The 26611-nt window shown below is 55.1% G+C and overlaps 2 protein-coding genes across 2 annotated transcripts; both read right to left on the bottom strand.

Moving 5' to 3' along the window:
* Positions 1–3550: 3550 nt before the first annotated feature.
* ARL8A (ADP ribosylation factor like GTPase 8A) lies at positions 3551–10789 on the bottom strand. Its single transcript, XM_037825041.1, has 7 exons — positions 10496–10789; positions 6133–6213; positions 5702–5775; positions 4691–4784; positions 4424–4491; positions 4104–4174; positions 3551–3600 (listed from the first exon to the last, which is right to left on the bottom strand). Exons 1-7 carry the CDS (start codon positions 10616–10618, stop codon positions 3551–3553), a joined length of 561 nt encoding a protein of 186 aa, XP_037680969.1. The 5' UTR covers positions 10619–10789.
* Positions 10790–13597: 2808 nt separating this feature from the next.
* PTPN7 (protein tyrosine phosphatase non-receptor type 7) lies at positions 13598–22067 on the bottom strand. The gene is given in 12 exon segments (XM_037825040.1): positions 13598–13723; positions 13877–14022; positions 14960–15073; positions 16630–16787; positions 17515–17625; positions 18002–18139; positions 19309–19385; positions 20917–21001; positions 21236–21419; positions 21938–22005; positions 22007–22045; positions 22047–22067. Coding segments are annotated over 11 exon segments (1083 nt in total). The 5' UTR covers positions 22062–22067; the 3' UTR covers positions 13598–13723; positions 13877–13928.
* Positions 22068–26611: the final 4544 nt, after the last annotated feature.

Here is a 26611-nt window from a genome sequence, read left to right as displayed (position 1 = left end):
CAGGGCCGGTGACGCCGCCAAGAGAGGGAGGTGGTTGCTAGGCGATGGCGCTGACATACCCACACCCTTTGTACTGGGGAATGACACCCACCCATTTCTCAGCAGACCTGTTGCCACAGTGACTGAAGCCCCCAGCTTTGTTGGGAGAAACTTAAGATGGGTAGGGGCAACAGGTTGGAGAGGGGGCCAGGGGCAGGCTTGCCGCGCTGAAGCTACCAGGACGGTTTCCTCTACATTCCCCCCGACTCCCTCACTTCCCGCACCCCCATACCCCAGTCCTAGATGCTCCAATTCCTTCCTCAGGGTGTAGGAGGGGAGGCTGGGGGAAACGGAGGTGAAGTTAGGGACAGGGAGACGGCTGAGGGTGGAACACTCGAGGCAGCAGGGGGAGGGGGTGGCACCTCAGCATCCTGCTTTGGGGGCCTCTCCCACAAAGGCCACCTTCTGGCTCTTCCCCCCTGCTGGGTGGCCAGCTCGGGGCTGGAGGGGACGAGATGGTGGCTCCGAGGCCCTGTCAACGTGGACGGCATGCAGAATTAGTCAGCTGACCAGCCGGGCCTTGGGAAAGAGCCACTGTCCCTGCCGCCTGGGCCAGCTGGAGGAACAATGTGGGGTTTGTTGCTTAGGGGTCCTACTGCTGTTTGGGCCCAGGCTTGGGGGGGGGTGGGGGCAGGTTGGCACTGTGGTGGGCGGTGGACACGAGCTGGGATGATCAGGGGCAGGGCTGCCTCTCGCCCCCAGCCCCTCAGGGCAGACCTTAGGAGACCAGCCTGATGCCAGAGGTGGGGGGCAAAGCCACTGAGCCCCCACCTCAGCTTGGAGGCAAGCACATGTACTTTGGAGAACCAGCTCATCCAAATCCCAGCTTCGCCATTTATCTTGGGACCTCCACTAAGTACATGACTTCTCAGCCTCAGTTTCCTCACCTCTAAACAAGAAAGGTTCCTCCCTCACACAGGACTAAGATCATTAAGTGAGAAAAGATACATATAAAGCCCCTGGCATGGCGCGACACCCGACTCCTCCCTGGGCTGCCTTTGGGAATTCAGTTCTCTGGTACTGCAGGGCGGGCTTAGGCAGGACATTCTCATACTCAAAGGTTGAGGCAGTTCTGAGGGCCCCAAGCACAGCAATTTACATGCTCCTGTCCTGTTCTCTCTTCAACTTTAACAAGTTTTTTAAGTCCCGTTAGGCGTCTCCCACGTGCATGAAACTTGCTTGCTGGGAACCAGCTCATCCTCGTATCTCAAACCATGTCCATCGTCGGAGGATGACAAGCCCTGAGAAAGGTGGGTCAGCACCTACCCTGTTCCCCAGATGAATGAGACGGCTGTGCCTTTCCCAGGCCCCCAGCCAGGAGAAGGCAGGGGACAGAGGCTGGTCCCAGCTCCAACCTCCTTAATTCGGGGTGTGTGGGACACATTTCATATTCCTTAGGATTTGGAAGGCATTGTAAAACCATTTTGCTTCAGTTGCCAATTCCATCCATGATCTCCAGACAGGCATTTCTCCATGAGGAAACCCAGGAGCCACTGGGAGGGCTGAGGAAGTTCGGAGTGCAATGGGGAAGGCTGACCAGAGGACTCCAGGGCCTCCCTCCCTGAGATTGCAGCTTCCAGAACTAAGGAAACTGCGGTTCCTTTCTCCATGGTGGCAGGGGTGAGAGAATGGATGGGGTGTTCTGCAGGGGCCTGCTCCATTTCCCAGGGCGAAGCGGGGGCTGAGGGAGATGGAGCAGGGAGAGGCGGGGCTTCCTATAAAACTGGGTCAAGATGGCCTCGGATTTGAGTGAGCGGGCCCATAGTGTTTGAGGCGGCAGCTGTGGGCAGCACAGAGGGGGGACTGGCCAGGCTCCCCTGGAGGCTCTAATGGACCAGGGGTGGGGGGTAAGAACTGAGCAGAGGAGGGAGGGCACGGCCCCTCTGGGGACACAGTGGCATCCACGCCAACAGAGAAGACAGCCAAGCAGGGGGAGCCATCCAGACTTGGCAGGCCCAAGACAGCCCCTTGGAGGAAAATCAGGGGAAGGATTAGGGGTGGGATGGGGGTGAGGTTCTGGCTCCCACCCACCCCCAGCAGCAGCTGAGGTCTTGGGCCTGGGAGACATGGGCGCAGAGGACTGAACTGTCTCTAAGAGGCTCAGTCTCTGCACAAACCAGGGCCCTGGCAGAGTGACCCGAGTCCTGGGCAGTTCCTTGGACAGACCTTCTTAATTCCACCTGGCAGCTGTGAGCTCAAACCCAGCACCAGATGAAAGTCCAAAGAGAGAACCAGGAGGCAAAGCGAGAGCCCAGTTGCACATGCGGGCGCCTGTCTTGTAAGGCGCTGCTATGTCCCCACATGAGCATTCCCCCCGCCGAGGGCGTGGCTCTGAGGGGGCTGTTTGGGTCCAGTGTGCGGGGGAGCACTGGTGTCCCCGTGGGCTGCCAGTCATTCCACGCCGTCGATGGAAACATAACTGGCACCATACACTCCCCCAACACAAAATTGGTAATTTATTTTTGTTGTTGTTATTAGGAGGCAAAAAAATGTACAGTTACAAGGATCATTTTCCAAACAGAGGTTAAATATGAGCTGAAAAGTGTAAAAAAGGAAGAGGAACAACACTTTACAAATCATTAAATTAAACAAATAGACAAATGAAAACAGAAACCCAAAGAACCAACCCCCCCCATGCTGAGTTCTCTCCTTGTGCAACTCTGAAAAATGAGAACAGAAAATGAGGTGGGCCGTGGAGGTGGGCACCCTGGGATAGGGGCGGGAGCTGGGAGCCAGGAGGGTGGGAGGGGGCTGCTGGGGCGGCCTGGGCACAGGCCTCCTGTCCCTTAGGCCTGGTGGTCTTTGGCACCTGGTTGTGCCTGGTGGCCCGACCGGGGCAGAGAGGAGGCTCCCCTGGAGGCTGCTGCCAGTCGATGGCACTGAAGCACTGCAGGGACAAGCCAGACTGAGAGGTGGAAAAAGGCAGGACGTGGGGACGACCGCCAGTGCCCAGGCTGGTTCCTGCCCCAGGTGCCAGCCGCCACCCACCTCTCGTCACCTGCACCTGCCTGGCCACCCCTGCCTCTCTTTCCTTCTCTCCAGATTGCCCCCCTCCCAGATTCTGACTGGCCCCTGCAGCATCAAATGGTTGATTTTAGTCTTTGCTTAAATTAAAAAATTAAAATATATATACATATATATACTGTACACACAGGACAATAACCAAAGAGTGTTGAAAAGGGAAGGATGGGGTGGGACAGAGGAGGGCAGGGGGCTGTGGGGCCCCGGCTGTTGAGAGGGGAGAGAAGCAGGGCCAGGCAAAGGGACAAAGGGAGAGAGGGGAAGGGCGAGAGGTTAGGGGTCCAGAATGGGGGGGGGGGGCAATTTATTTTACAATAAAAACAGGAGTTCAAACTTCAGCAGAACAGGACTCTGGGATCATCCCCAGAGGGCCCCACACCACACTGAGTGAGGAGGGGTGGGCTTGGGGGGGGGACAAGGGTGGGCGGGGAGCTCGGCTTCAGGTTTGGATGACGATGGGTCCCTGTTCCGAAGGGGAAGGGCTGCAGTCTCAGCTTCTCCGTGACTTTGAGTGTTGAATAAGCCACTGTAGGGTGATGTCTGGGTGGGGACAAGAGAGAAGGTTACAGGCCTTAAGTGCTGGGGAGTGGCAGTAAGCTCAGGGCTTCCAACGCTGCAGGCAGAGAGATCAACTCCAAGGATATCAAAAGCCCAGAGCCATGAAGCTCCAACAGCCCACATCGGGGGATAGCGGAGTCTGAGTACCAGGAAAGAGACAGAGCCACCGGTTGTCACAGGCTGAGGGGTCTGGGAATCATCTGGGGTCTGACCCCTGAAATTTATAGGTAGGAAGTGAGGCCCAGAGAAAGGGAAGTGATTTGCCCAAGACCATATCATGAGTTGACAGCAGAGCTGGGCTAAGAATCTGGGCCTCCTGGCTCTGTTCTACTCCAGAGGATCCATAATGCTTTGGTCTTAAAGGAAAAGCTGTGGAGTGAGAACCTTTTGAGAGCCACTATGCTCGAACAAAAGCCCAGAAATGCCTCTCCGCCTTCCCTATGGTGACTCGCTAGAATGCCAGCAACTCTCCCCAACCCACGCACCGATGTTGTCCTTTTCTTTGCAGGAGATGGAGTAGCAGCAGATCTCTCTGTCTTGGATGGCAGACAGATTCCTGGTAGGGGAAACCAGAGAAGAGCCTGCTGAGACTAGGATTGCCCAGGGAGGCTGGGGCTGCGGCTGGGGAGGGCTGGGCCCATTCCTGGCTCAAGGGGAAGCCATGGGGAGGGCCGAACCCAGGAAAGGGAGCCTCTGCTGCCACCGTGGGGTGGACAGGAGAACAGCAACAAGCCCTGCCTCCTGGCTGGTGGGTGGGGAATTCGGGGTGCAGGGAGGAAGTGTACAGAAGAGCCGCCAAACTCACATTTTCTCAATCAGCTCCTTCTCATCCAATGCTCCCGGGAGGTCTCGCTTGTTACCCAGGACTAAGACCTATGAGAAGGGAGGACAAGGAATAGGTCTAGGGCAGCTGTGCCCAAGCTGTCTACCTGGTGAGCTGGCTTCTGCAGAGTCCCCACCGTCAGCCCCCACTTCACCTGCCTTGGCCTTCACCTGTCTTCCAGTCCTGCCCCCACTGACTTCCCAGATGAACTCTCTTCCTTCCCCCTCCCCCTCCATTAAGCTCGCTGACCGGGATGCCCTGCAGCTGGGGTTTGTCCAGTAGGTTGTGGAGCTCATTCTTGGACGCCTCAATCTTCTCCTGGTCGGCAGCGTCCACCATGTACCTGGGGGGAGGCAGGGCAGGGACAAGCATGTCGAGACCACAGGCAGCAAGTGGGAAGGATGAGAAGGAGCTGCTGATTGGGGTTGACAAGTATCTTCTAGCTGGGTTGCCTCTGCATCTCTGGGCCATTGGGCCTGGCTCAGGCAGGGGCTCAGTGGATGTTTTCACAATCGATGGATGTAAAAAGCTGCAGTGGCTCCTGAGGCCTGTTGTTATCCTTGCTCCAAAGTCCAACTTCTGGGGAAGCTGTCACTCATGTGGCAATGCTTGGGCTTGTTAGGATTAGCCATAAATCCCTTCCAAAGTGACCCACTTATGTTTGCATGGAAAAGACTAGATAAGATTGAGTGAAAAAAGCAAAAGCAAGTCCCAGAAGATCTCCTGCAGCAAGACGCTTCTTTTTTTTTTTTTTAAATCAAGTTTAAAGGTTTGAAAACAATGAAAACTAACAATCTATTGCTTGGTTTTATATATACAGGTATATAGGTATATGTGTGTGTGTGTGTGTATATATATATATATATATATATACATACGCACACACACACATACACACAGGCAAATTATTTTTTAATATTTTTTAAAAAGCAAGGAAATGAATCATTTAAGCCACACAATCACAATAGTGGTGACATGGGGAGGGGGTGGGGGGAGGCAGGGAGAAGGGGAGGAACTTGGAGGTCCATCAGGTTCACGGATGCTCTACGTGTCTGATTGGGAGCTGGCTGCCCAGGGTACTTATTAGGTAAGAAACAAGCAGCAAGCAAAATAAAGGCAGGCCGTGCGAGGCCAGTGTGTCATGGACCAAGGATTATGGCTAATCCAATTCTGTGCCTCTGAGGTCCTTACAGGGAGCAAGGCTGGGGGAAGAAGGAGGTAAGGCTGAGGAGTTCTGGGGTCCCCTGCCCTGCTACTTACACGATGGCACTCACGCCTCGGCAGTAACGCTCCCACATGCTGCGGAAACGGGGCTGTCCCCCAATGTCCCAGAGCTGAGGAAGAAGGGGGAGAGATGGCTTCAGCAGCAGGCAGGCACCCAAGACCCCTCATGGCTCCCAAGTACCTGCTCCTCCCATGCCCTCCTCCTCTCCATCCCCCTCACCCCCACCCTGGGGATTCCCGTTTTCCTCCAGGTCTCCTCCTCTCCCTCCATCTCCCTCTGACTACCTCAGAAGGCTTTTGCTCTCTTTCCTCAACTCCTCAGCAATCAGACCCAAGGCTCTGCTTTCCTCCTGGGAGCCTCAGACTGCTCCCCCGACCTCCTTCTGGGCCCCCACTCCAACATACACATGGTCGGTCCTCTGGGGCCCCTTAACTCGTGCCCAGAGTTTAGTCCTGCCATCACTCACCTTGATGGTCACATTCCCTTTGGTGATTTTGCGCATGTTGAATCCCACAGTGGGGATCATATCTTCATTGAACTGTCCTGACTGGAAGGAAGAGTCAGATTGGAAAAGGTGCAAAAATAAACAGGGCCCAGATGTGCCCTCCCTGACAGCCACAGACCAAGAGGCAGCAAGAAGAAGGTGGAGACAGGCCCAGAGCTTCTTAGATTTCTCAGTTGGGGTAACACAGAGGCCACTCCTGAAAGCCGCCTGCTGTCCGGCGGGCCTGGCCCATAACCAACCCAGGTGTCCACCCCATGCCTGGAGATGTGTGACGAGGCCCTTCTTCTTGGGCAATCTCAACATCCTTCAACCTGGACTGAGAGAAAATTCTTCCTAAGGTCCAACCTACATCTCTGCTGTTAGAACAGAAGCAGCGATCTCTCGGGCAGGAAGAATACTTACCTCCCAGCAAAAGAACCCCAAACGGATTGTGGTCTATCAGTCAAGGGCAATCTCAAGGAAAGCCGACTTGTATTCAAACTAGTAGCAAATATTTAAGCCAAACTTTCCTGGGTAGGTAAATCTGTCATGTTCCTCTCACCCCCAGCACCAAATGCAAACATGCCAAGCAATTTCTAGATTATCCACTGCTTTGGTTGATGTGTACTCCACTTGTTAGGATGGATAATCCACACTCGTATCTGTTTATTTATCAGTCTCCTCACTGGACTGAGTGCTTCTTGAGATGAACCAGGTCTTTATTAATGGCATCAACAAATGTTTGCTGAATAATTGGAAGTTGACAGTAATTCAATTTCTCATAACCCATTTTCAAACACTTATTTTTCATTTCTCCCCTCTAAATTGTTCTCAACTAGCCACTGGCCTCAATAAGGCCAGAACCAAACTCTCTTCAAGGCCGTTTCTGTGTTCACATGTAGGACACTTCTGCTTACCCTCCCAGAAGCAGGAGAGAGAGGCCCACTTGACCTTGAACCTGAGGATGACAGAGTGTTCCTTTACCATGCCCTTTTCTTCTACCAGGTGGTAGGAATGATTTACCTTAGGTCATACAAAGAGGTCAGGGGCCCTGACCATTGGCCAAGATGTGGGAGATGATCTTTTCTAATTCAGAGCCTGCAAGTCTCACTGAAGATCCATCTGAATGAGGGGACACTGTATCTCTTTTATCTGCAGGGATCACCTACAACCATTCACCAAGGTTCTGGGATAATGGAAGAACTGAGCATCCAGGACCAATGTCAGTGACAATATGGAACAGAGGTTCCTAACCGGGGGCCACATATTATGGGCTGCACAGATTCCCAGAACACTCTGAAATTGCATACAATTTGTGTGTGCAAATTCTTATTTGAATGTACACTTTTCTGGGGAAAAGGCCCCTAACTTTTATCAAATATCAATCCCATCCAGGCTGATTGAGAACATCAAGTCTGAGGAAGGAAGCCCAGTTCTTATTTATCACTCATCATGGGTGAGGTTGGATAAAGACACATTAGCCTCTCTGGGCCACAGGGTTTCCCACCGTAAAGCGAGTGAGAAGGGTTTGGTCTCTTAAGGATTGGCTGGCAAATAAGGCCCACGAAGTGCTTGGAAATGGTTTCAACATAGCATGTGGAACCAACCTTGCTCTTTGGCAACTAGAAGATCCCAAAGCCCCACAAATAAATGAAAAGCCTAGCCTAGCAGAATGTGACCTTGGGCAAAGGTAGATGCGGGGAGTTAGGCTCCCTAGCACCAAGATTTTCTTTTCAGCAGTGAAGTGGAGCTAAGTTGGAACCAGTTTATGACAACTTCCCTGCTAATGCCTTCTGATCTCACACACTCCTCCTGCATGGTTGGAAGTCATCTAGTCCAACCTCTGGGCTCAAATTTGAATCCCCTCTAGCTCATTCCCTCTTGGGTCAGTTCCAACTATCTGAAGGTTCTTTATATTGGGTCAAAAATCCATCTTCTTAAAGCTTCCACTCTTTGTATACCCCACGACTAGTTCTTCTAGAGGACAATCTTTTACACTTTTAAATATTTGAAAATGACCCTCTCGCGTCCCTTGGGCAAAATGCCCCTTTTCTAGCATCACAACTTTTTCAGGACTCAAAGGATCAGTTTGAGGCTCTTTTAAGCATTGTGACGTCTCCATATAATTTTTTTTTCAGTTCATATTTACCTGCTGAGCAGCTAGAACCACTAGACTCAATCTCTATTCACAGCCAGACCTCATAAAGTGGGCAGAAAAAAATGAATGGGGAAAAAGCTGAGGCACACAGAGACCAGAAGAACAGGCGAAGGTGGTTCAGAAATTCAGTGGTGGCATGGGAACAAGCCCAGGGGCTCGGACTCTCCATTTCTTTCTGGAAGACACTCTACAATGATTATACTTGGAGTGGGCAGAAATGCTAGGACTCTAACTGCAGCCCACCCAGGGGTGGTTTTTCTTGGGAAGCCTCTTAAAAGAGAGAAAATTTTGCCTGCACTTTTCTCCTAAGATGTGCCAGTTGAAGTGTCAAATGTAATGTCAGAAAGGGGAGCACACGGGGTGAGGATGAGGAACTTCCCTGTATATCACAGAAACTCTTGACTCTGGCAGTGGAATCTGGGACTCGGGTTCTGTTCCTGACCTGCCACAGTGTCCCACTATTGGTAAGATGCTGGTCTAGGGGAGGCCCTCCAGGGAAAGGGTGGCATCTCCAGGGACAACCTCCAGACCAGGAAACTGAACCCACCTGGACACTTGTGGATCCCTACCCAGCAGCAGCATTTCAACAATGCCCATTAGGAATGCTTCCCTGGGGGCTGGAGGTGACACCTAGGCAGCAACTCCTTTCTCCTCTAGGCCCTACCTCAGGGACACCTCCCCGATCGAAACGCCTACAAGCCAAGCCACCCAGGCCTGCAGAGCCAGGCTTGAAGTCCAGGTGGTGTGTTCCTGCTCTGGGACCCAAGAGCTCCAGTCAATGCCAAGTCTAACAAGGGGGTCTCTGACCCTAGGGGCAAAGTCTAAGCAGTCAGGAGCCCAGGGGCACGTGTTAGCTCAGAAAATCATTGTGCCTGAAACACCAGCATCAGCCGAAAGATCCTGTCCTACCAGATGAGGTGCTGGGAGAGGCTGGCAGGGGCAGAGGTCATTTGCAGAGCATGTTTGGGAAAGGAAGCAGGGTCCGATCCTATGACCATGAATCCCTGCCCCTCTAGCCTTCCGGTCCAACGTGGTGACATCCTCTCCCTGGAACACTCTCTTCTGGGATGCTGAGACCTATGAGGGAGGTGCCTATCTTCTACCAGGCTGTGCAACAACAGCGGCAGGTGTGGAGGTACCTGGGCTGGCTGGCCACACTTCTTTGCTGATCTATCTCATCAGCATCTCTGGCCAACCCCCAATTCTCGAAACCCCAGCTTTGGGACTGGGCCCAGGTCCCTATCCCATGCCTTCCTCTTTCTGCCCCACAAGCCAGTCCAGCCAGGCTCTGAGATACAGGCAGCAGCCATTACTGCAGCCTCAGCTCACACACCCATAGAGCTCATCTTCCCCTTTCTTCTTTTTTTTTTTAGATTTTAACTCCTTCCCCACCACTCTCCTGGCACTGAAAGACTCCATTACAACCCCCACCCTAGCCCTGATCATCCAAAGCTCTCAGAGTCTCTCCCATGTCCTCAGAGTGGGCAGTGTCCCTCCAACTCATCCTCTCTGGTCCAGGGCACCTCCTCCTGCAACTTGTGAGTCAGGCAGAGACCCCAAACTCCCTTTATGATGCCATTCTCCCTGGACCCCCAACTAGGCACCTCTGGTCGGCTGAAGTTCCAGGGGAGGGGTCTGGGCCTGAGCCAAGGACCCCAGCTGACCCTGCCCCCCCTACCCCGCCCCGAGGGGATACCTCCCCTCCCCCTCAATAGGACCGGCGCTTCCTCTTCCGGCAAGGTGGGGTTAAGCCCACAGGGTGGGGCAGGGCTTGCCAGGCCCCACTCCAAGCTGCCCCAGCGGCCTCGCCCCGTGACCCTCCTCACGGTGGGGCGGGAAGGACCCGGCACTTTCGCCCCGTCATTGGCGGGAGGGGGCCTGTCTCAGGGGCAGCGGGTGCCTCCTGCCCCGTGACCCCTTGGGTGCCGACCGGCCCTGGGGCACCAGCCCTAGCTCCTCGTCAGCCCCATTCCCGCCCCTAGACGTGCCATCCCGGCCGGGAGAGCGGGTCGCGCGCTTCCGGGGCTCCTCACGGGCCGTGCTAGGCCCCAAGCGCTCGGGGGCCCGCTCCTCCCCCGCCCAGCGCCCGGCCGTGCCCGGCCATGCCAGGCGGCGACCCCGGCTCATCCCGGCGCGGCGCTGCCTGGGACAGGCCTGGCCCTGGGCGCACGCCCCGAGCCCTCCTACCGCGATCACGTTGACGAAGGTGGTCTTGCCCGAGTACTGCAGCCCGACCAGCGTGAGCTCCATCTCCTCCTTCCAGAACAGGGCCTTGAACCAGTCCAGCAGCTTGTTGAACAAAGCGATCATGGTCGCTGCCGCCTGCCCCGCCCGGTGCCGGGTCCCCGCCGCCCCTCGCTGCCCTCGCGCTGCGGCCCGGAGCGGCCCCTCCCCGGTGCGGCCCGGGTCCCGCTGCTCGGTGCGGGCGGCGGTTCGAGCGCGGCGGCTGACGACTCGCTGCCCCCGGATCCGCTCGCCGATGGGTGTGGCTTCAGCGCCCTCCTCCTTCGCCGCCGTCGCCGCCCTCCCGTGCGGCCGGGCCGTGTCCTGCTCGCACCCGAGAGCGCGCTCCTCCCTCGCTCCCAGCCAGGGGTGGGCGCCAGCGGTTGGGGTGGGCGGGGAACCCGCGGGCTTAAGGGGTGGAGGCTGACCAGCAGCCGGCTTAGAGGAGCACTTTAGGAAAGGGGTCTGGTTTTATCTTTTCCCCCTTCCCGCGCTGCCGCGCCCTGGCTCGCAGCCCCTTCCTTCCTAAAACTGTAGTAGCTCGAGGTGGGTGAAGTCCCACCCTCAGCATTTCCAGGTTGAAGAATGATGGTTCACCCACTTTCCAGGACATGAAATTGAAGTTTCTATGCAAGGGAAGCAAATGGAGTCTTTTTATTCCCTGAACCTTGCCTCTGAGCATCCCTGGGTACTGAGTCCCATCTTCCCTAAAATGTGCCCAGAGGAGAGTGAGGAGGGGATTTGGGTCTTTCAATACGCCATCTTGTTTTGTTAATGGCAGTTTACCCAGACAACTTGCTTAGGAAGTGTCTGGCCCACTATGAAAGAGATGTTTGAAGTTGATGCTGATCTTTTTTTTTTTTTTTTTTTTTTTGCTAGTATCACCATGGTACTGGAACAGATCAAATTCTGGCAAGGGATTTCCGGTGAGGAAGATATGTGGGAAAGGAAAATGTTGGCCTGTTTTGGTGAAACCATAGTTATCTTCAGGAGAACTGACAATGCGTGGTGGAGGGCCTGCCGAGATCCTGTCTGCAGCCTGGCAGGACCCAAGGGCTTGCTCAGTCAGCGGGCACCACCAGGGCTGGCTGTACTCCGCAGGCCCCAGGCTTCAGGGCAGTCCCCAGTGGTCCTTTGGTGTGGTATCCAAATATATTCACATGTAGTCTATTGTTTGAGTCAAAAGGAGTAAATATTCACATTGACCGTATCTGTCAAACCTAAGCAAGAGTAGATGGTCCCAAGTGATCAGATAGTTGCCAAAGTGAAGATATCACAGAGTCTTGGGCCAACATCATATTCTAGTTCCCTGAGCGCCATCTTTCTAGCTTCTAGTCATTAAAAACAATTTTTTTTTTTAAATTGTGGTAACATATGTACAACACAAAATTTCCCATTTTAGCCATTTCGAGTATACATCTCAGTGGTTTAGTTACATTCACAATGTTGTGCTACCGTCATCACCATCCATTATCAAAACTTTTCTATCACCCCCAGTAGAAGCTCTGTACCCATTAAGCATGAAGTACCCATTAAGCGTGAACTGCCCATAGCCTCTACTCTTTAGACGTCCCTCTTCAGCTCCTGGGTGTACCTCTGTCTTGTTTCCTAAATTGACTCCAGTTTGTTTTATGGGTCCCTGAAAGTGCTAGGAAAGTATATATCCCAGGGATAAAAATCTGCATCCTGTTCCTGGGCTATGGATTCTTACTCTCTCTAGTGCTATAAAGAAGCCCCAGAGGCCTGAAAGGAAGATGGAAAGAAGGAATGAAGCTGTCATCCACGAAGTCTTTATTTTCCCACTTAGTTACTTTTCCAGAGCGTGTGCCCTCTAAGTTCTGGGACAGGGTTGGGCAACAGCACCAGGGAGGGGAGCCCATGGGGCTGTGCAGCTGCTGCCCTCTGGCAAGGTCAGGCACTTGAGAGCCCTCCACCCCGCTTCACCGGCACATGCAGTGCCCCTCACAGGGGTTAGAAAAGATGGAAGTGCAGCTACTCTATTCCCGGGGCTGTGAGGAAGGAGGAGGTCCTCAGTAAGGCCAAACAGAGGCATTAAGAAAATTAACCTCAGTTTAAACACTGCATGTTCTCCAGAAAAGATGTCATGAATGAAGAGGTCCTGCTGTTCTCCAGGATCCAGCTCCTTGTGAGTTTCCAAAGAGAACTGGTATCAGCAAAGTCAAATGCCTGTGGCTGTGTGCCAGGAGAAGTGGCTCTTTACCTTCTTCCCCAGAGGCAGCCCATCTCAGATTCAAGAAGGGCAAAGGGTTTGGATGCCTTCCTGGAGTGTCGAGTTCTGCCCTGAGATAGAGGTGAGGTGCTCTGGAAGTCATGTTGATGCGGAGATGGATGAGGAGAGTTAGTTCTCTGGGGTGTGTTGGGTGGGGTACCAGTTTGTTCTGAGCCCCCTGTGTACAAGGAGTGGTTATAACTTTAGGTTGTTTATAGAAATGACCAAGCTCTCCAGGTGTACTCAGAAATGCAGCAGGTAAAGGACGGTGGGGGGCTGGTCCTGGCTGTCTAGAATTGGGCTGAGCTCTTTATCTCCTCTTCTCTCCTGGGTACCCAGGTATCTCCTGAGGTCATCAAAGCAAGGCAGAGGATGCTAGAGTCTCCCTAGGGTGTAGCTGGGGTGAGTACCTGGTAATTGTGGAGGTAAGAGCAGTCCTTTGGGCCTCAGAGAGGTCCCCACACTTTCCCTCTTCTAGAGAGTTCAGTTATTTGGCCTTCCTGCTCTTATAGTCTGTTTCCAGGACACGTGTAGAAGCAGGAGTAATCTAAGGCTTTATTCTCTTTGGGGGGTGTCCAGCCCTCACAGATTTGTGGTGGGAGGAGCAGGGAGTCCCTGCTAAGATGTTGAGAACTTGACTGAGGTCAGGGCCAGACTTTCCCCAGCTCTTACATCTGGCCTGTGCTTGGGTAGAGCCTGAGACGACGATGATGATCTTGGAATCACTCTCTAGCCAGCCCTAGGATGTGGAGGGGATGTGGCTGGAATGATTACTAGGAACTTTTCTGTTGCTTTCCCATTATGACAGCGAAACACTTGATGTCCATGTCATAGACGAGGAGTCGGAAGTGCCCAAAGAGCGTTTTGGAGAAGTCCAGGACAGCTGGTCTGTCGTAAGTGCCAGCCCCTATCTTTAAGTTCAGAGGGATGCAGGAGTTCCCCCCATTGTCCCTTTGGGGGCACTAGAGGAAACAGAGGCATGGCCAGTGGTGAAGATCTGGAGTCCATTCCCTCATCCTTGCTGAAGCAGCTTCCTGTGACCCCCAGAACTCACTAAGGAAGCACCCGTTCCCCAACCCACCCCCAAGGGAGTACCCCCAGACCACTTCGCCCACCTTCCCTGGCTGGAGGGGAGGTTGGCACCTGGGCTGGCAGGCGGCGGCAGGGTCAGGGGCTGGGCTCCTCGGGCAGCTGGGCTGCGTAAAGGGCCAGAGTGTGGTGCAGGAACTGGTATTGCTCCGTGGTCTGGATCATCCCCCCTCTGCAAGGAGAAGCACACAGGCCATGGGTGAGGGGGCTGGGAGCCTGCCGATGGCTCAGGGCAAGCATCCTTGTAATCCTAGTGGGTCCTATGTGGAGAAGTGCTGACTTTCTCAGAGACAAGGTCAAAGCCTTTATATTTCTTTATCCTCTCTACTCCTTACTCCTTCTTGCTGCCCCTCGGGTGTCTCCCCATGAGAGAAGCCCCTTAGCCTCTTAGTGAGGGCTGAGCCCTGGGGCCAGGTGTCGAGGAGGAGGTGCCCCCACCCCGACACTGAGTCCTCCTTGATCCTCTCAGTTCCTGGGACAGGACCAGGCTGCTGATTCCTCGGGCTGGGCTGGAACTTTTCCTGAGCCCCAAGTTTTCCTCTTTCAAATTCTCTTAAAAGTCAAAATAGTGACTCTGTATAGTTATATAGTAGTTTCCATTTTCCAAAACACTCTCACATAAGTTACACTCCATACAACAGCTATCTGGGGAAGGGGTTTTTATCTCTCTCTAGATAAAGAAATAGGAGCCCAGAGAAGCACAGTGACAACTCAGTGAGATACGAGTCAGAATTTGAACCCTGGGCCTCTGTCTCTAAACCCAATGATCTTTTGTCCATTTCTTGTGGCTGCCTAAGATCTACAACCAACCACACCCTATTCCCCCAACTTTTCCCTAGGTAGGAAACTTAGAAAGAAAAAGGAAAAAAGATTGAAGGTTCAGGGAAAATCCAGAGAGTAGCCTATTTAATTCTAGGCCCTGAGCTAAAGCTCCTGTTGGAGATTATTCTTTCCCGGGTGTTAGTTGAAAAATAAACAGCTCTTTGGCAAAAGGGGTCCCTTCCTTTCCTGCAGGAAGTACCTGGTGGTGATGCATCTGTATGTAGGAGCTCCTAGGAGGCACCTACGCCACTTGTTATTGTTGGTCCTGTCTACATCCATGGACCCACCTGTCCAGCCGCAGTTGGCACACGATACCCAGAATGTCCACTTCTCCTCGGGCCTTCAGCTGTTGACAGCCAATTCGAGTGGCGATGAAGCAGCCAGTCCGGCCAATTCCTGCACTGGACATAGCCAGGGAGGGGACGGGGAGGTCACAGGAGGTCAGGGGACATGGAGGCCAGGTGAGCAGGCCCCAAGAAAGCAGTGGGAACTGAGGGCGCTCTGTTTTGGCAGTGGTGGCATGACAATGGAGGAAGGCAGCCATATCTTGCAGATTTCTGGCTCCCTTGGGGGCCCTTGGAGGCCGGTGATAGCTGGCGCTAGAGGAGTTTACATTTCTTGCTAGCCTCATTCGAAGCCTATTCCAGATTACCCTCCTGTCCCTCTCTTTGCTCAGCAGCCCACAGTGATTTCCAACTGACAGTCTCCCACTTGTGGGCTTGCTGACCCCTTTAGTTCTCCTTGTCTAATCATGACTTCCTCCCAGCTCACACTCACCGTCCACAGCCTCGATGCTCAGCCCCTATTTCCCATCTCTGTTCCTTCTCACAGTTCCTCTCTCTTTGTTCAGCTCCATCTTGGCCTTTCTTGCAACCCCACCCCCCCTCTCAGGCCTGCCCTGCTTTAGGAAGTTTTCCAGTGTGAGCCCTTGATAGAAGCCACTAATGGCCTCCCAAGGTATGCCCAGATAGCACTTGTGGGGGGTGGGGGTGGGGGTGGGGTCCTAAGCCCCTCTGTCTGAATTTTTTTTGCCTCTCTGTTGTTTTATTTAGGATATGCACTCCCAAATGGTATCCTTGCTTTAAATCTTGACCCTGCATTGGCCCAATTCACTCTGGAGCCATAGCATTCTTTTAAAATGACATATCCAAGTTTCTCAGCCAGTCCTTCAAGGCCCTTCAATTGGCCTTCACTTATCTTCCAGCCTCATCTTTCATTGTGCTCCCCCTCTCAAGGTGACCTGTCTAACCTTGCTCAGAGCAATGCACGAATTTTTTTTTCTTTCATCTCAGGGCCTTTGCACATGCACCCCATCTGCCTGAAACATCTGCCTATTACACTCACCTTCCTGGAACACTTCCCTCTTCCCTTCTTCATTTGGCTAATTCACCCTTCAGGTCTTAGCTTAGCTTAGATGCCCTTTCTCCTGGAAAAACTCTGGCCCAAGTCTGGTTTAGTTTCCCTGGTTCTGTGCTCCCTATACTACCACTATCATAGCTCTCATCACACTGTGCTGTATTTAATAGTTTAATCTGCTGTCTTTCCCACCAGACTGTAAACTATCAGGGTAGAAACAAAATTGTTTTGTTCACAGCTGTTTCCGTAACATCTAACACTGTGCCTGACAAGAAATAGTTTTTGGTCAATATTTGCTGAATGAATCAATAAGTTCTCCAACTGCTCCATGTTTATCTCCTCCCCCCAGCAGAGTAGGAAGTCTCAGATCATCCATCCCCTCTCTGGGTCGTGCTTGGGTGTCCAGCCCAGATATCTATCTGGGTGCTGCATAAAGGAGGTGATAAGAATGCAGCACTTGCCGAATGACCTAGAGGTTTCTGTCCAAGGGAGAACTGGGCCTGCCTGGCTGTTTGGCTTAGACCCCTTCCCAGGGGAGACCAAATGGGAAGGGAAAGGGTGGGTGGCATATAGGGCTGCCATGGAGGGACGGGCCACGTACCTGCAGTGGACCACGATGGGCCCCATGTTGGCCCCTGTCTCTGGGCTCTCCTCAACCTCAGCCACCAGGCGCAGCAGGGGCCCAGCAGACTCTGGGGTCTGGTGGTCGGGCCAGGCCGAGAAGAGCACGTGCTTCACTGACCGGCACTCCTCCTGGTGCTGGCATGGGGGCAAGGTGTGAGAAGCAGGTCAGGGTGGGGAACACTGCCCACCTTCTTCTCTGGAGCCAGAGGAGGGCAAGGGCTAGAATTACCCATGGGGAATTCATCACTCAGGAACAAGTGAGGTGAGCTCTTTTCCTGTTCATCAAACTCTGCTACTCCCTCCTCCAAAATGCTGCAAGGGAGCATTGTTTGGGGAGAAGTGAGAGACCTGAGTTCGAGTCCTGGCTCTGTGCTAGTCCCTTAACTTCATTTTCTTCACCTAGAAAATGGGGACAGTGACACCTTACTGTTTTACTTCCCAGGATGCTTTGATGATCATGAGTTGATAGATGAATGCCTTGGAAAGTATAAAACACCTTATAGTAATAGAAGGCATTTTAAAAGCACTTTTACATGTGTTCTACATCCTTTTTGACCTCCTGCCATTCCTTCTGCCATTCCATCCTCACCTCCTCTCACCTGGACCATTCAGCATAGGTGGATGGTGCTTCCCGCTGGTTTCTATTTGGTTTGTTGGCTTTACCTTACTAAACTTGAGGCTCCCTGAGGACAGTGCCCAAGTTTTTCTTTCTTCTGTGCCTCAAGCATATATTTCAGATGTGGGTTCAAGAAGGTTTAGATGAGTAAGCCATTTGGCTCCCACTGAAGGTGGGGTCTGAGACCTGGAGATGCAGAGGTGGTCCAGCCTATCTGCAGATCAGGCCTGGCCCAGAGGGTGGTACCTGGATGGTGAGCTGCCGCACAGTGTATTCTGGGCACTCTTTCACTTCCTGGGTGCAGAGCCGGAAGGGTCCATAGATTTCCTCCTCTGTGGGCCAGTAGTGGACACATTTCTAGGAGGAAGCGAGCTGGGAGTCAGAAGGGGGAAGTATCTGTCAGCTGGAGCAGGGGCAGGACAACAGAAAGGGGAGAGGCATCCCCCCCACTTCCCACCCCCATTGGAAGGGCGGGCCACTGCCTGGGTTAGCAACTGGGACCTGGCTCTGTTGAGCTTGACACCTGCAGACGAAGTGCCCACCCCCTCCCACAACCTGGCGGACAGCCTCCATGGGGCGTATGTGAGAGGTGCAAGCTGGGGCTGGCTATAGGTGTTCTCAACTCCTGGGTGAGGCCCTGGTCCTAAGCTGCCCTGGGTACGGGTGTATGGGGGTGGTGGGAGTGGGTGTAGCCCTTTCTGGGTTCACCAAGGGCTGTGACTCTACTCCCTACCTCTTTGCCCTCTTGGAGCTGAGTGAGCATAACAATGACGGACACCTCTTCCTGCCACACCATCTCCCAGAAGTCTGACACGGTGTTGGGCATGGGGCCCTGGGTCGCAATGTAGACCTTCTCCTGCCCGTCGTAGCCCTGGGGGGGGGGGGGATGCACATGAGATGGGGTGGGGAGAGAGTGGGAGTGGAGCTCTGGGGAAATCCCAGACTCTGCGGTTCCTCAGATCACGCTGAAGACAGTGAACAGGCACACACACACATGCACACACACATGCCCAAATGCACACACCCAGCAACCATGTGGTGAAGAGGACACAGGCTTCAGAATGAGGAACATCTGAGTTCAAATCCCTGTTCTGCTGCTTACCACCGATGTGGCTATAAACAAGTGACCTAGGCTCTGCAAACCTCCGTTTTCTTCTCTGTAAATTGGGCATAATAATATCTACCTCACAGGAGCGTAGTGCAGATTAAACTTAGAAAAATGTATTCAGTGTTTGTTCGCTTCCTCTCCTGCTGCTTTCTGCTCACACAGAATAGCAGCACAGAATCAATGTTCAATAATATTTGTTGCATGTTTCACTCTTACTGCTACTTTTATATTTTTAGTAGCAAAATGTAGCCCTTCTCTCTCCCATTCAGGACCCTCAGCTTCCCGCTCCTCGAGCTGCTGGTAAAATCCAGACCGCTGTGCACTTGGGTTCTGCTGGGGGACCAGGTTTCCCCACAGTGCCTGGCTCACAGCTTTTCACTTCTCTGCACTCCTGACCGCTGTTCTACCCACTTGAACCACCAGAGGGCGGTGCTGTGACAGCTCCTTAAGCTGCTAGAGCCGGCAAGAGGGGTCAAGAGCCCACCTTACCTCCGGGTTCTTATGGCCTGACGTCAATCAACCCATCTACCCAAAGAGGGGCTCCAGAGGGGCAGTTAAGGCTAGAGACAGAGAGGACAGGGAGACGGCTGCGAGCTCCCATTTGTGCCAGCACCTCCCATGCAGACCTCAGAAGCCGTTAGCCCTCAAGAAGCTGGGGATTGGGTTCAACAGCAACTTCCTGCCAGGTTTAGAGGTTTGGCCGCGGCAGGGATGGGCTGATAGGGCGGGTAAGGAGCCTTGGCGGTCGCTTCTCTTTCTGCATTGGGGTCTTGGGGCCTCTTCTGGTTTCCCAGGTTGGCAGGGCTACGGCAGCGGGGAGTCAGGGCAGGGGGCTTCTGAGCTGCCCAGCCACAGCTAAAGGTGTTCTCTGAGGCATCTTCGCATGCGGGTGCCCCGGAGCCCCCCACTGCCGCCATGGTCAGACCACTCACTCGGATGTAATTGGCGTTGATGTAGTCCCCGTCCTCTTGGCTCTGCGCCCGGCCGAGACAGACACGGCTCTGGGGATCTAGGAAGTAAATAAAGATCAGCAGAGGTCAGAGGTCAAAAGTCGAAAGTACACAGACACCAGCATGATCAGAAAGAGGGCAGTTCTAGTGCTGCCACGGTGCCTGGCTCTAAAAGGGGGCCCAATACCCACCAAATTATTTTATATGTAGACAATAAGGAGCCACAGAATGTCTTTGAGCAGCAGAGTGACATGATCAAAGCAATAATTGGGAAAGGTTAATTGGGTGGTGCTGCATAGGACAGACTGGAGAGGGAAGGGCATGGAGCAGGAGAGACCGATGGGAGGTTATTGTCCCAGCCTTGAGATCAAAAGGGTGTTAAATAGGATTGTAGCAAGAGGAATAGAAAACGAGATGTGGAGGAAGAATTTTGTTTTTCTGATTGTGAAAATAGGATTCAGAAGAGTTAAGTTACTTGTCCAGGATCACACAGTGGTGAAATGGGACTAGAACCCCGTTTTGCTTGGCCCTTTACCCACTGGTTGTACTGGCCCTCCCTATAGGGTGGAGGGGTTTTTCCAATCAAACCCAAGCAGGGATGAAGAAGGTAGCTTGTGGGGAAAGGAGAGGAGACACTCGTTCTCCCTGAGCCAGCCTGGCTCTGGACAGAGGGTACCCGTGGGGACAGGGACATCTCAAGCAGAGGGAACTCTCCCCACTCTGGTGGTTTGAATTAGGCCAAGAGTCAGGGCTGCTTCCTGCCTGACTTTGATGAGTGCTAACGGCCGCTTGACCTGCCCATGCAGTCAGAGGGCACGCTGGGGGCTGCGCTGGCAGGCTTCGCAGAGGCAGGAGCCGTGTGCCCAGACCACGTAAAGTCCTCGGGACTGGTTGAAGGTGGGTTGGCCAGAGATGGCTGCCTGGGGACGAGGTGGTGGGATACGGAGTAAGGGAGAGACCACATGGGGCTTGCAGTCAGAGGTCGTGCCTGCCTCCGACAAATAGGAGGCGCCTGCAGGGTCAACCCCTTGCAGCCTGGTGTCCTCCCTCCCAAACCAGGTCGCTGTTTTCTTGCCAGTTACTGCCCTGCCTCTGATCTGAGTTTCTCGAAGTTCTCTATCTCTCTCTCTCTCTCTGGTTGCTATCCTGAAGGGGCCTCTTCTACCGCAAGCCTTTGCTTGGCTTTTCCCACATGAAGGGAGAAGGAGGAAGAAGAAGGTCTGGTGCAACTAGCTGTGTGACCTTGGGCAAGTTATGCAACTTCTCTGTGCCTCAGTTTCCTCATTTGTAAAACGGGGATAATAATAGTATAGTATCAAGTCCATTGGGTTATGGTGAGGAATGAGTTTATATAAAGGACTCAGAGCAGTGCCTAGCCCAAAGGAGGCATCAGCAAATCTTTGTTCTTGTATTATTATTGTCGTTAACGATTATTACCTCCTCTTTCCCAGACAGGACCCCAACTCAACTGCTGAAAGATGTTCCAAGAAAGGTAGTCCTTCCCGTGGCTGAGGCCATATAGCTTGCCTTTTGAATTCTCCAGCCCCGGAGACAGTGCCCACCTCCCTTGATCCCAGCCGCAGTCCTTACTTGGTAAGATGGTCTTATACCGGTCCTTGGAGGCATGGCCGGGGATATCCAGGTCCTCAGGGTTGACAAAGTTCGAGGGGATCTTCTGGCAGTGGGAGGAAACGAGTGAACAGCCAATATCCCTTCCCAGCCCTCCTTTCCCCCCTTCTCCCCTTTTCTGGTTGAGTTGGGGCCCTGCCCGTTCCTTCCTGGCATTCGCATGTAGGTCTGGATGGGGCAGCAGGCAGAAGGGAAGCATGGGGGCAACCTCCTCCCCCGAGCCGGGGTGCCCATGAGAGAGTGGTGCCATGGGTTCTCAGAGGGGACCCCAAGTTCTTACCAGGAATTCCTCCTCCAGTTGCTTAGGGCTAGGGGGCTGGTGCTGCAGGGCCCAGCGGGTAAGGGGGTGTCCAGCAGTGCGCAGAAAGTGTAGGGTGACCTCCCGGGGTGTGTTCACTGAGCAGATAGGCTCCACGGCCCCCAGGGACTGCACATCCAGTATCAGAGCCACGTTGGAGCCCCGCCTGCAGGCACAGCCCACCCGTGCCTTGTGAGCGCCCAATCATATTTGCTCTCCTTCCTGTTATTATTGTTATCGGGTGCATCTGATGTCTTTTACTTGACCCAGAGGCCCAGTGCATTCAAGGGCTCGGGCCTCTGCCCTCCTCTCCTGGTTAGCTGCTCATGCAACACTTCAATGTTGAACCTAACTGCCCTCTGCAGCTGCCCAGTTCTTCCCACTCCCAACTCAGCTTCTAAGGCTTAGACCCACATCCAGCACCAAGAGGGTCCCTGGCCTTGCCAGAGGGGCTGCTCAACCCAATCTGGGGCTTGGATAGCAGGCTCGGTCTTGACATAAAACTGTGCCCCAGACATGCAAATAGCACGCAAATGAGCGCATGCGATTTCCTTTCCAGATTGGAGCCAACAACTGAGTGCCCTCTGGGCTCAGCTGGCGGAGCTGAAGGGACAGATGGAGGGAAGGGAAGGGCAGAGTAGGGCACAGGGCTAGGAAGGCCTTCTCCCCCAGGAAGGATCTCACCTCTCCTGCAGCCGCACATGTTTCTTGGCTGGTGCTTTGGCGGGCGGAGGCTGGGTCATGGCTGCCCCCCAAAGACGCAGTCGGCGGCTGTGCTCTGGAGTGCCCTCCCGTGGGCCTGGACCATGCTGGGGTGGGGTGCTCACTCAGCCGTGGGGTTCACCTGGAAGACATGGGCCCTCAGCTGCTGACCCCCTGCCTCATGCCCCGGAAGGGGGTCCCCCTTCTTCTGCCCTGTGGCACCTCTGTTTTCACCGGGGTTGTCTTCTGTTCCCCCAAGAAGTGGCTCATTTTCACCATGGGAAGGGCGGGATCTCTGCAGTGGGGCCCAGGGCAGCAGCCAGTCTGGGGTTAGAATAACGGCAAGATAAAGGGTAGAGGTTGTGGATGAAGATAGAAAAGCATCCAGAGGGGGGAGGGGGATGCCACAGCCCAAAGTACCAGGGGCTCTAAGTTGGGGGCCCAAGTAAGAGAAGGCAAGAGAGGAAATACGAAATGTGTGTTCTATACAGGAGGAGAGGAGAAAGCTCATGGAAACCTCCAAGGCTAGCGAGTGGGCCTTCTCCTACCGAATGAGACCTGCAGTGTTGAGGCCCATTGGGGACCCAGGCAGGCCAGGCTGCTGCCCCCCAGCAGGACCCCCTCCTGGCTGCCTGCAGTTCCACTCCCAAGTTCACTTCTGGCTTCTGGGGTCTCTGTCCAGGGAGGTAGGCTGGGGGCGTTTCCTTCCTCCTTCTGCCCATCCCCCCCATCTCCTGCCTCTGTAACTGTCACAGGAAATGGCCTCACCAAGCCCTTGAGCGACAGCGCATGGTGAGGCGACAGCTGGGGACACAAGAAGGGGGATGGAGGTGGTTGGGTCAAATTCTTTTGGGGGACAGTCCCCAACATCCAGAACCAGAGTCACAGCTGTGAAGCAGGAATCGGAGGAGGTGTTAGAGGAGCCAAGCCCGCGGGGGCAGAGGTGAGGGGCACAGAGTGGGCCCGGGCAGGTGCAGGTGGTGGAGAGAGGCTGTCCCACAGCAGGAGGGGGCTCCTTAGCCTCTGCTCTCCTTTTTCCCTGCCCTCCGGGTCTCGGTCACGTCAGATACCTCAGCACCAATTCCCCACCCAGGCGCAGTAGCACCCAACTTGCTCTCTCGTGGACCCGTCTCGGAGATGCCCTCCCATTTTCCCCAAGGTTCCCGCCACCCAGAGACGTGGGACCCCACTTTCCCCATTCAGGTACTTACTGAAGAAGCCGTGCCCCCCAGGTTGCCTATCGCCAGCTGTCTGTCTGTCTTTCGTCTGTCTTTGAGGGCTGAAAAGGCTCCAGGAAGCCAGCTTCCTCCCTCTGCCCCTCCTCACTGCCACCCACGCACACCCCAGCTGCAGGCTGCCCTCCTGCACCTGCTGCTGCTGCCACCAGGGGTCGGGTGCCTCCTGCCTGGGCCCCGCTGGGTGCAGGCTGGCAGCTTCCCAGCACCTCTGCCAAAGCCCTGGGGATGTGCCCCTTCCCTCCCTAGGAATGGGAAAGAGGCTGGACCTGCCCCCACTCCCCTGGCTCCCCCGGCTCCCAAAACCTCCCTCCTCCTGCAGAATTTCTCCTCTGGGTCTTTGTCGGGTCCCACCTCTGCCTGCTTGCTTTGCAAAGCTCAGCTGACCCTCAGCCATATGTTGCCCCATAAAGAACCCCAGGTGGCTCCTGCTCAGTTGAGACCATGGCGGAAGACTTATTTACTGCTCAGCCCGAGAGCCCTCTCTCTGGAGGCCCTTGCCCCTTCAGGCGTTGGGAATTCATGGTCCAGCACAGGCTGTTTCTGCCCAGAGCAGATGTGGGCACAGGCTCAGGGAGAGGTGGGGGAGAGAGGAGGCAGGAATCTTTGCCCCACAGCAGCGCGGGAAGGCCCAGGCCTAGGCCAGAAAGGTCATCTCCAGGCCCTGAGCCACCACCTAGCTCTCAGCTGCCTGCCTCTGGCCTGGGGATGGGCCAGGCAACCGGGAAGCAGATAGCAGGGATAACTGACAGGGGACACTGGGAGGCTTCCCTGGGATCCCCAGCCTCCCCAGCCCTCCTTCCAGGCCCCCCTACCCTCCCGTCTACTCAAAAGACTTACAGAAAGTGGACAGTCTCCGGCCAGGCCCTCACACCAGGGGACTCCCATGTCCTCTTCGCTGCTGGGGCACCTGGGTGCCTCGGGCCTGGGGAGAGGCCCCCAAGCCCAAGACTCCACTGCCCCCAGCCCCTGCCCCGCCTCGGCAGGTCCCTTGCTAGCCAGCCTCCCGGACAGTCCATGCTGGCTGAGGTCTCCTTTTACCTTGCAACTCCAAACACCCTTCCCTTCCTGGCCCCCAACACGTATAATCCCGTCCCCTCTCTCTTCCTCCCACTTCTCTGATTCAGCCTTCAAACGGTGACAGCCAAAAAGAATTGAGGTATAATAGGCACAGGGGGTGGGCATGCAGGAGGGGGTGGTGGGAGGGGGCTGGCCTTCCAGTGGCCTGTAGGGGAGGAGGGATGGCATGAGGGCCACAGGTGACCGCTGGGTTCTGGAGGCTGCCTACACCCAGCCTGGCCCTTGGTGGCAGGGGCTGAGGATGGCTCTTTTCTGAGCCCCTTTCTGGCCAGTGGGGCCTGGCCCCTTGACCACCGTAGTCCCTGCTTCTCTGGAGGGTGGGTGGGTTTCCCTGAGGTGGAGGCTGGTTAGGGCCAGGGTGCCTGGGGTAGGTGATGGGGTGGGGAGGGAGAGCAGGAGCCTGGGAGCCCTGAGAGTATGTGTGGGCAGTGACCTGAGACTGACCTCTGCCTCAACCCTCCCCACCCCAAACTGGTCAGTATTTCCAGAGATACTGGGGGGTGGGGTGGGTCCTGGGGATAAAGGGAGGTGGGGGCAGGAGGGGATTGGAAAGAGGGCCGCCCCCAAGGGGCCAAGCTGCTCATGGTTATCAAGAATAGAAAGCTAGGATGCCACAGGGGTGGGGGAAGGGGGGGGCAGAAGCCCTTCCCCTCTGGTCTGCCAGGTGCCCCCAGGTATCCACCCTCCGAGTGTAAGCCCCACCCCTCACAAGGCTGTGCCCAGCAAGGGCCGAGGGTGAGTTCTCAGGTGAAGAGCAAGGAAGCTGGAGCCAGGAGTTGAGGAAGGGAGTCTGGATGTGCCTGGATAGCCAGGAAGGTGTGTGGCCAGAGCTGGGGGGACCGTGGTGAGGACAAGACATGTGTCACCCCTGCAAGCCCCCCCCACCACCACCCCAGCCTGGCTTGTGTGCTCTGGGTACCCCTCTCTGGCCTCTCTGTAGAGGGCCCTGCCCTTCCTGGATGCTGGGAGAGGAGTGACTTCCTTCCCCTCCAAAACCTGCCCACCCCCAGTGGGACTGCCCCATGCTGCTCTCAATCTCCATTTCCCAAACTGCTGATTTGTTTTTCTGATTCGGGACTCAGGTTCCAGCGACCTTCAATGTGTGGTAGCCCTTGACAGTCCAGGAGGTGTGGTGTGAGTCTGAACTGTGGCTCATTAGCTGTGTGGCCTTGGGCAGGCTCCTGAGCCTCCCTATCAGGTTCTTCCTCCCTGGGGAGGTGACAGCAGTGCCTCCCTTGCCTCCCTCGTGGGCTCACACGTCTTCAGGGTCAATGTGCTTTGCCCACGGGGAGCGCTGAGGGGCTGTGGGCTGGAGAAGCAGGGCTTGGGGAGTGGGCCTGTGAACAGTCTGGATAGAAGGACTGTGGGTCGCTGAGTCTCCTCTCTCACCACACTCTTCTACCTTCCTCCTCCCTGCCCTGCTCTCTCAGCCACCTTCAGGGAGAGGGGTGCCTGGGCAGTCCCACCAGGGGTGTGTGTATGGGCAGGTTCTGGGGGGGAAGGAAGTCACTCCCATGGTCTTCTAGGCCCACCTGTCTCCCAGCAGATGGGACTGGCAGGGTTGTCTCCAGAGATGCCAAAGAGGGGTGTCCCGGTGTCCCAACCAGGCTGGGGAGGAGCTGTTGCAGGGGGGTGACGTGTGTCTTGTTCTGTCCGGGCAGCCCTCAGTCTTCCTTCCCCCAGCTCTGGGCACATACCTCCCGAATCTCCTGCCTCCCTCCTCCAGTCATTCCCTAATCCCGGGGTGGCAAGCCATGACTCCCTGTCTGCAGTGCTGGAAGCCCCTCAGGTGTCAGGTGTATCCAGAGTTCCCAGAAGTCCTTGCTCCCTGGCAGCCCCCCAGAGGCAAAGGCTGCCTGTAAATTCCAAGGGGAGAGGATCTCGGGACAGGGCCAGCTGCTGGGACCAGGACTCCTGGTCTTGCACACTCCACGTGTCCTTCTCCCCTCCCTCGCTCCCGTCCTCAGTTTCCTCTCTGGAGAAGCCCTAGGATCCTAGGTCCTTCCACCCACCCCAGATCCTGGGGCATCCTGGGTTGGTTTCTCTCGCTCTGGCTTGGCAGGCCCAGGCTTGTCCTTGGCTTGTGTGGGGGAGACCGAGACACAGAGAGCTGGGATCTGGGAGGCCCCATCCGGGAGGAGGCAGGGAGGCTTTGGAGGAGGAGCATGGTGAGTGGGGCAGAGAAGTGCTGTTAGGGGGTGGCAGGGGGTCTGGGCTGGCCTGTGTGGAGGTTGAGGGAGGAGGGAGACCCACTGGGTGTACCGGGGCCCTGCACCTGTGCCAGACCAGCCTGGATCCCAGCCCCCATCCTGACCCAGTTTCCCTGCCGCCTTTGGGAGCC

This window comes from Choloepus didactylus, chromosome 2 (assembly GCF_015220235.1).
Source record: "Choloepus didactylus isolate mChoDid1 chromosome 2, mChoDid1.pri, whole genome shotgun sequence".
Lineage (NCBI taxonomy): Eukaryota > Metazoa > Chordata > Mammalia > Pilosa > Megalonychidae > Choloepus > Choloepus didactylus.
The sequence above is the reverse complement of the archived record's forward strand: the minus strand, read 5'-3'. Positions and strand labels throughout refer to the sequence as shown.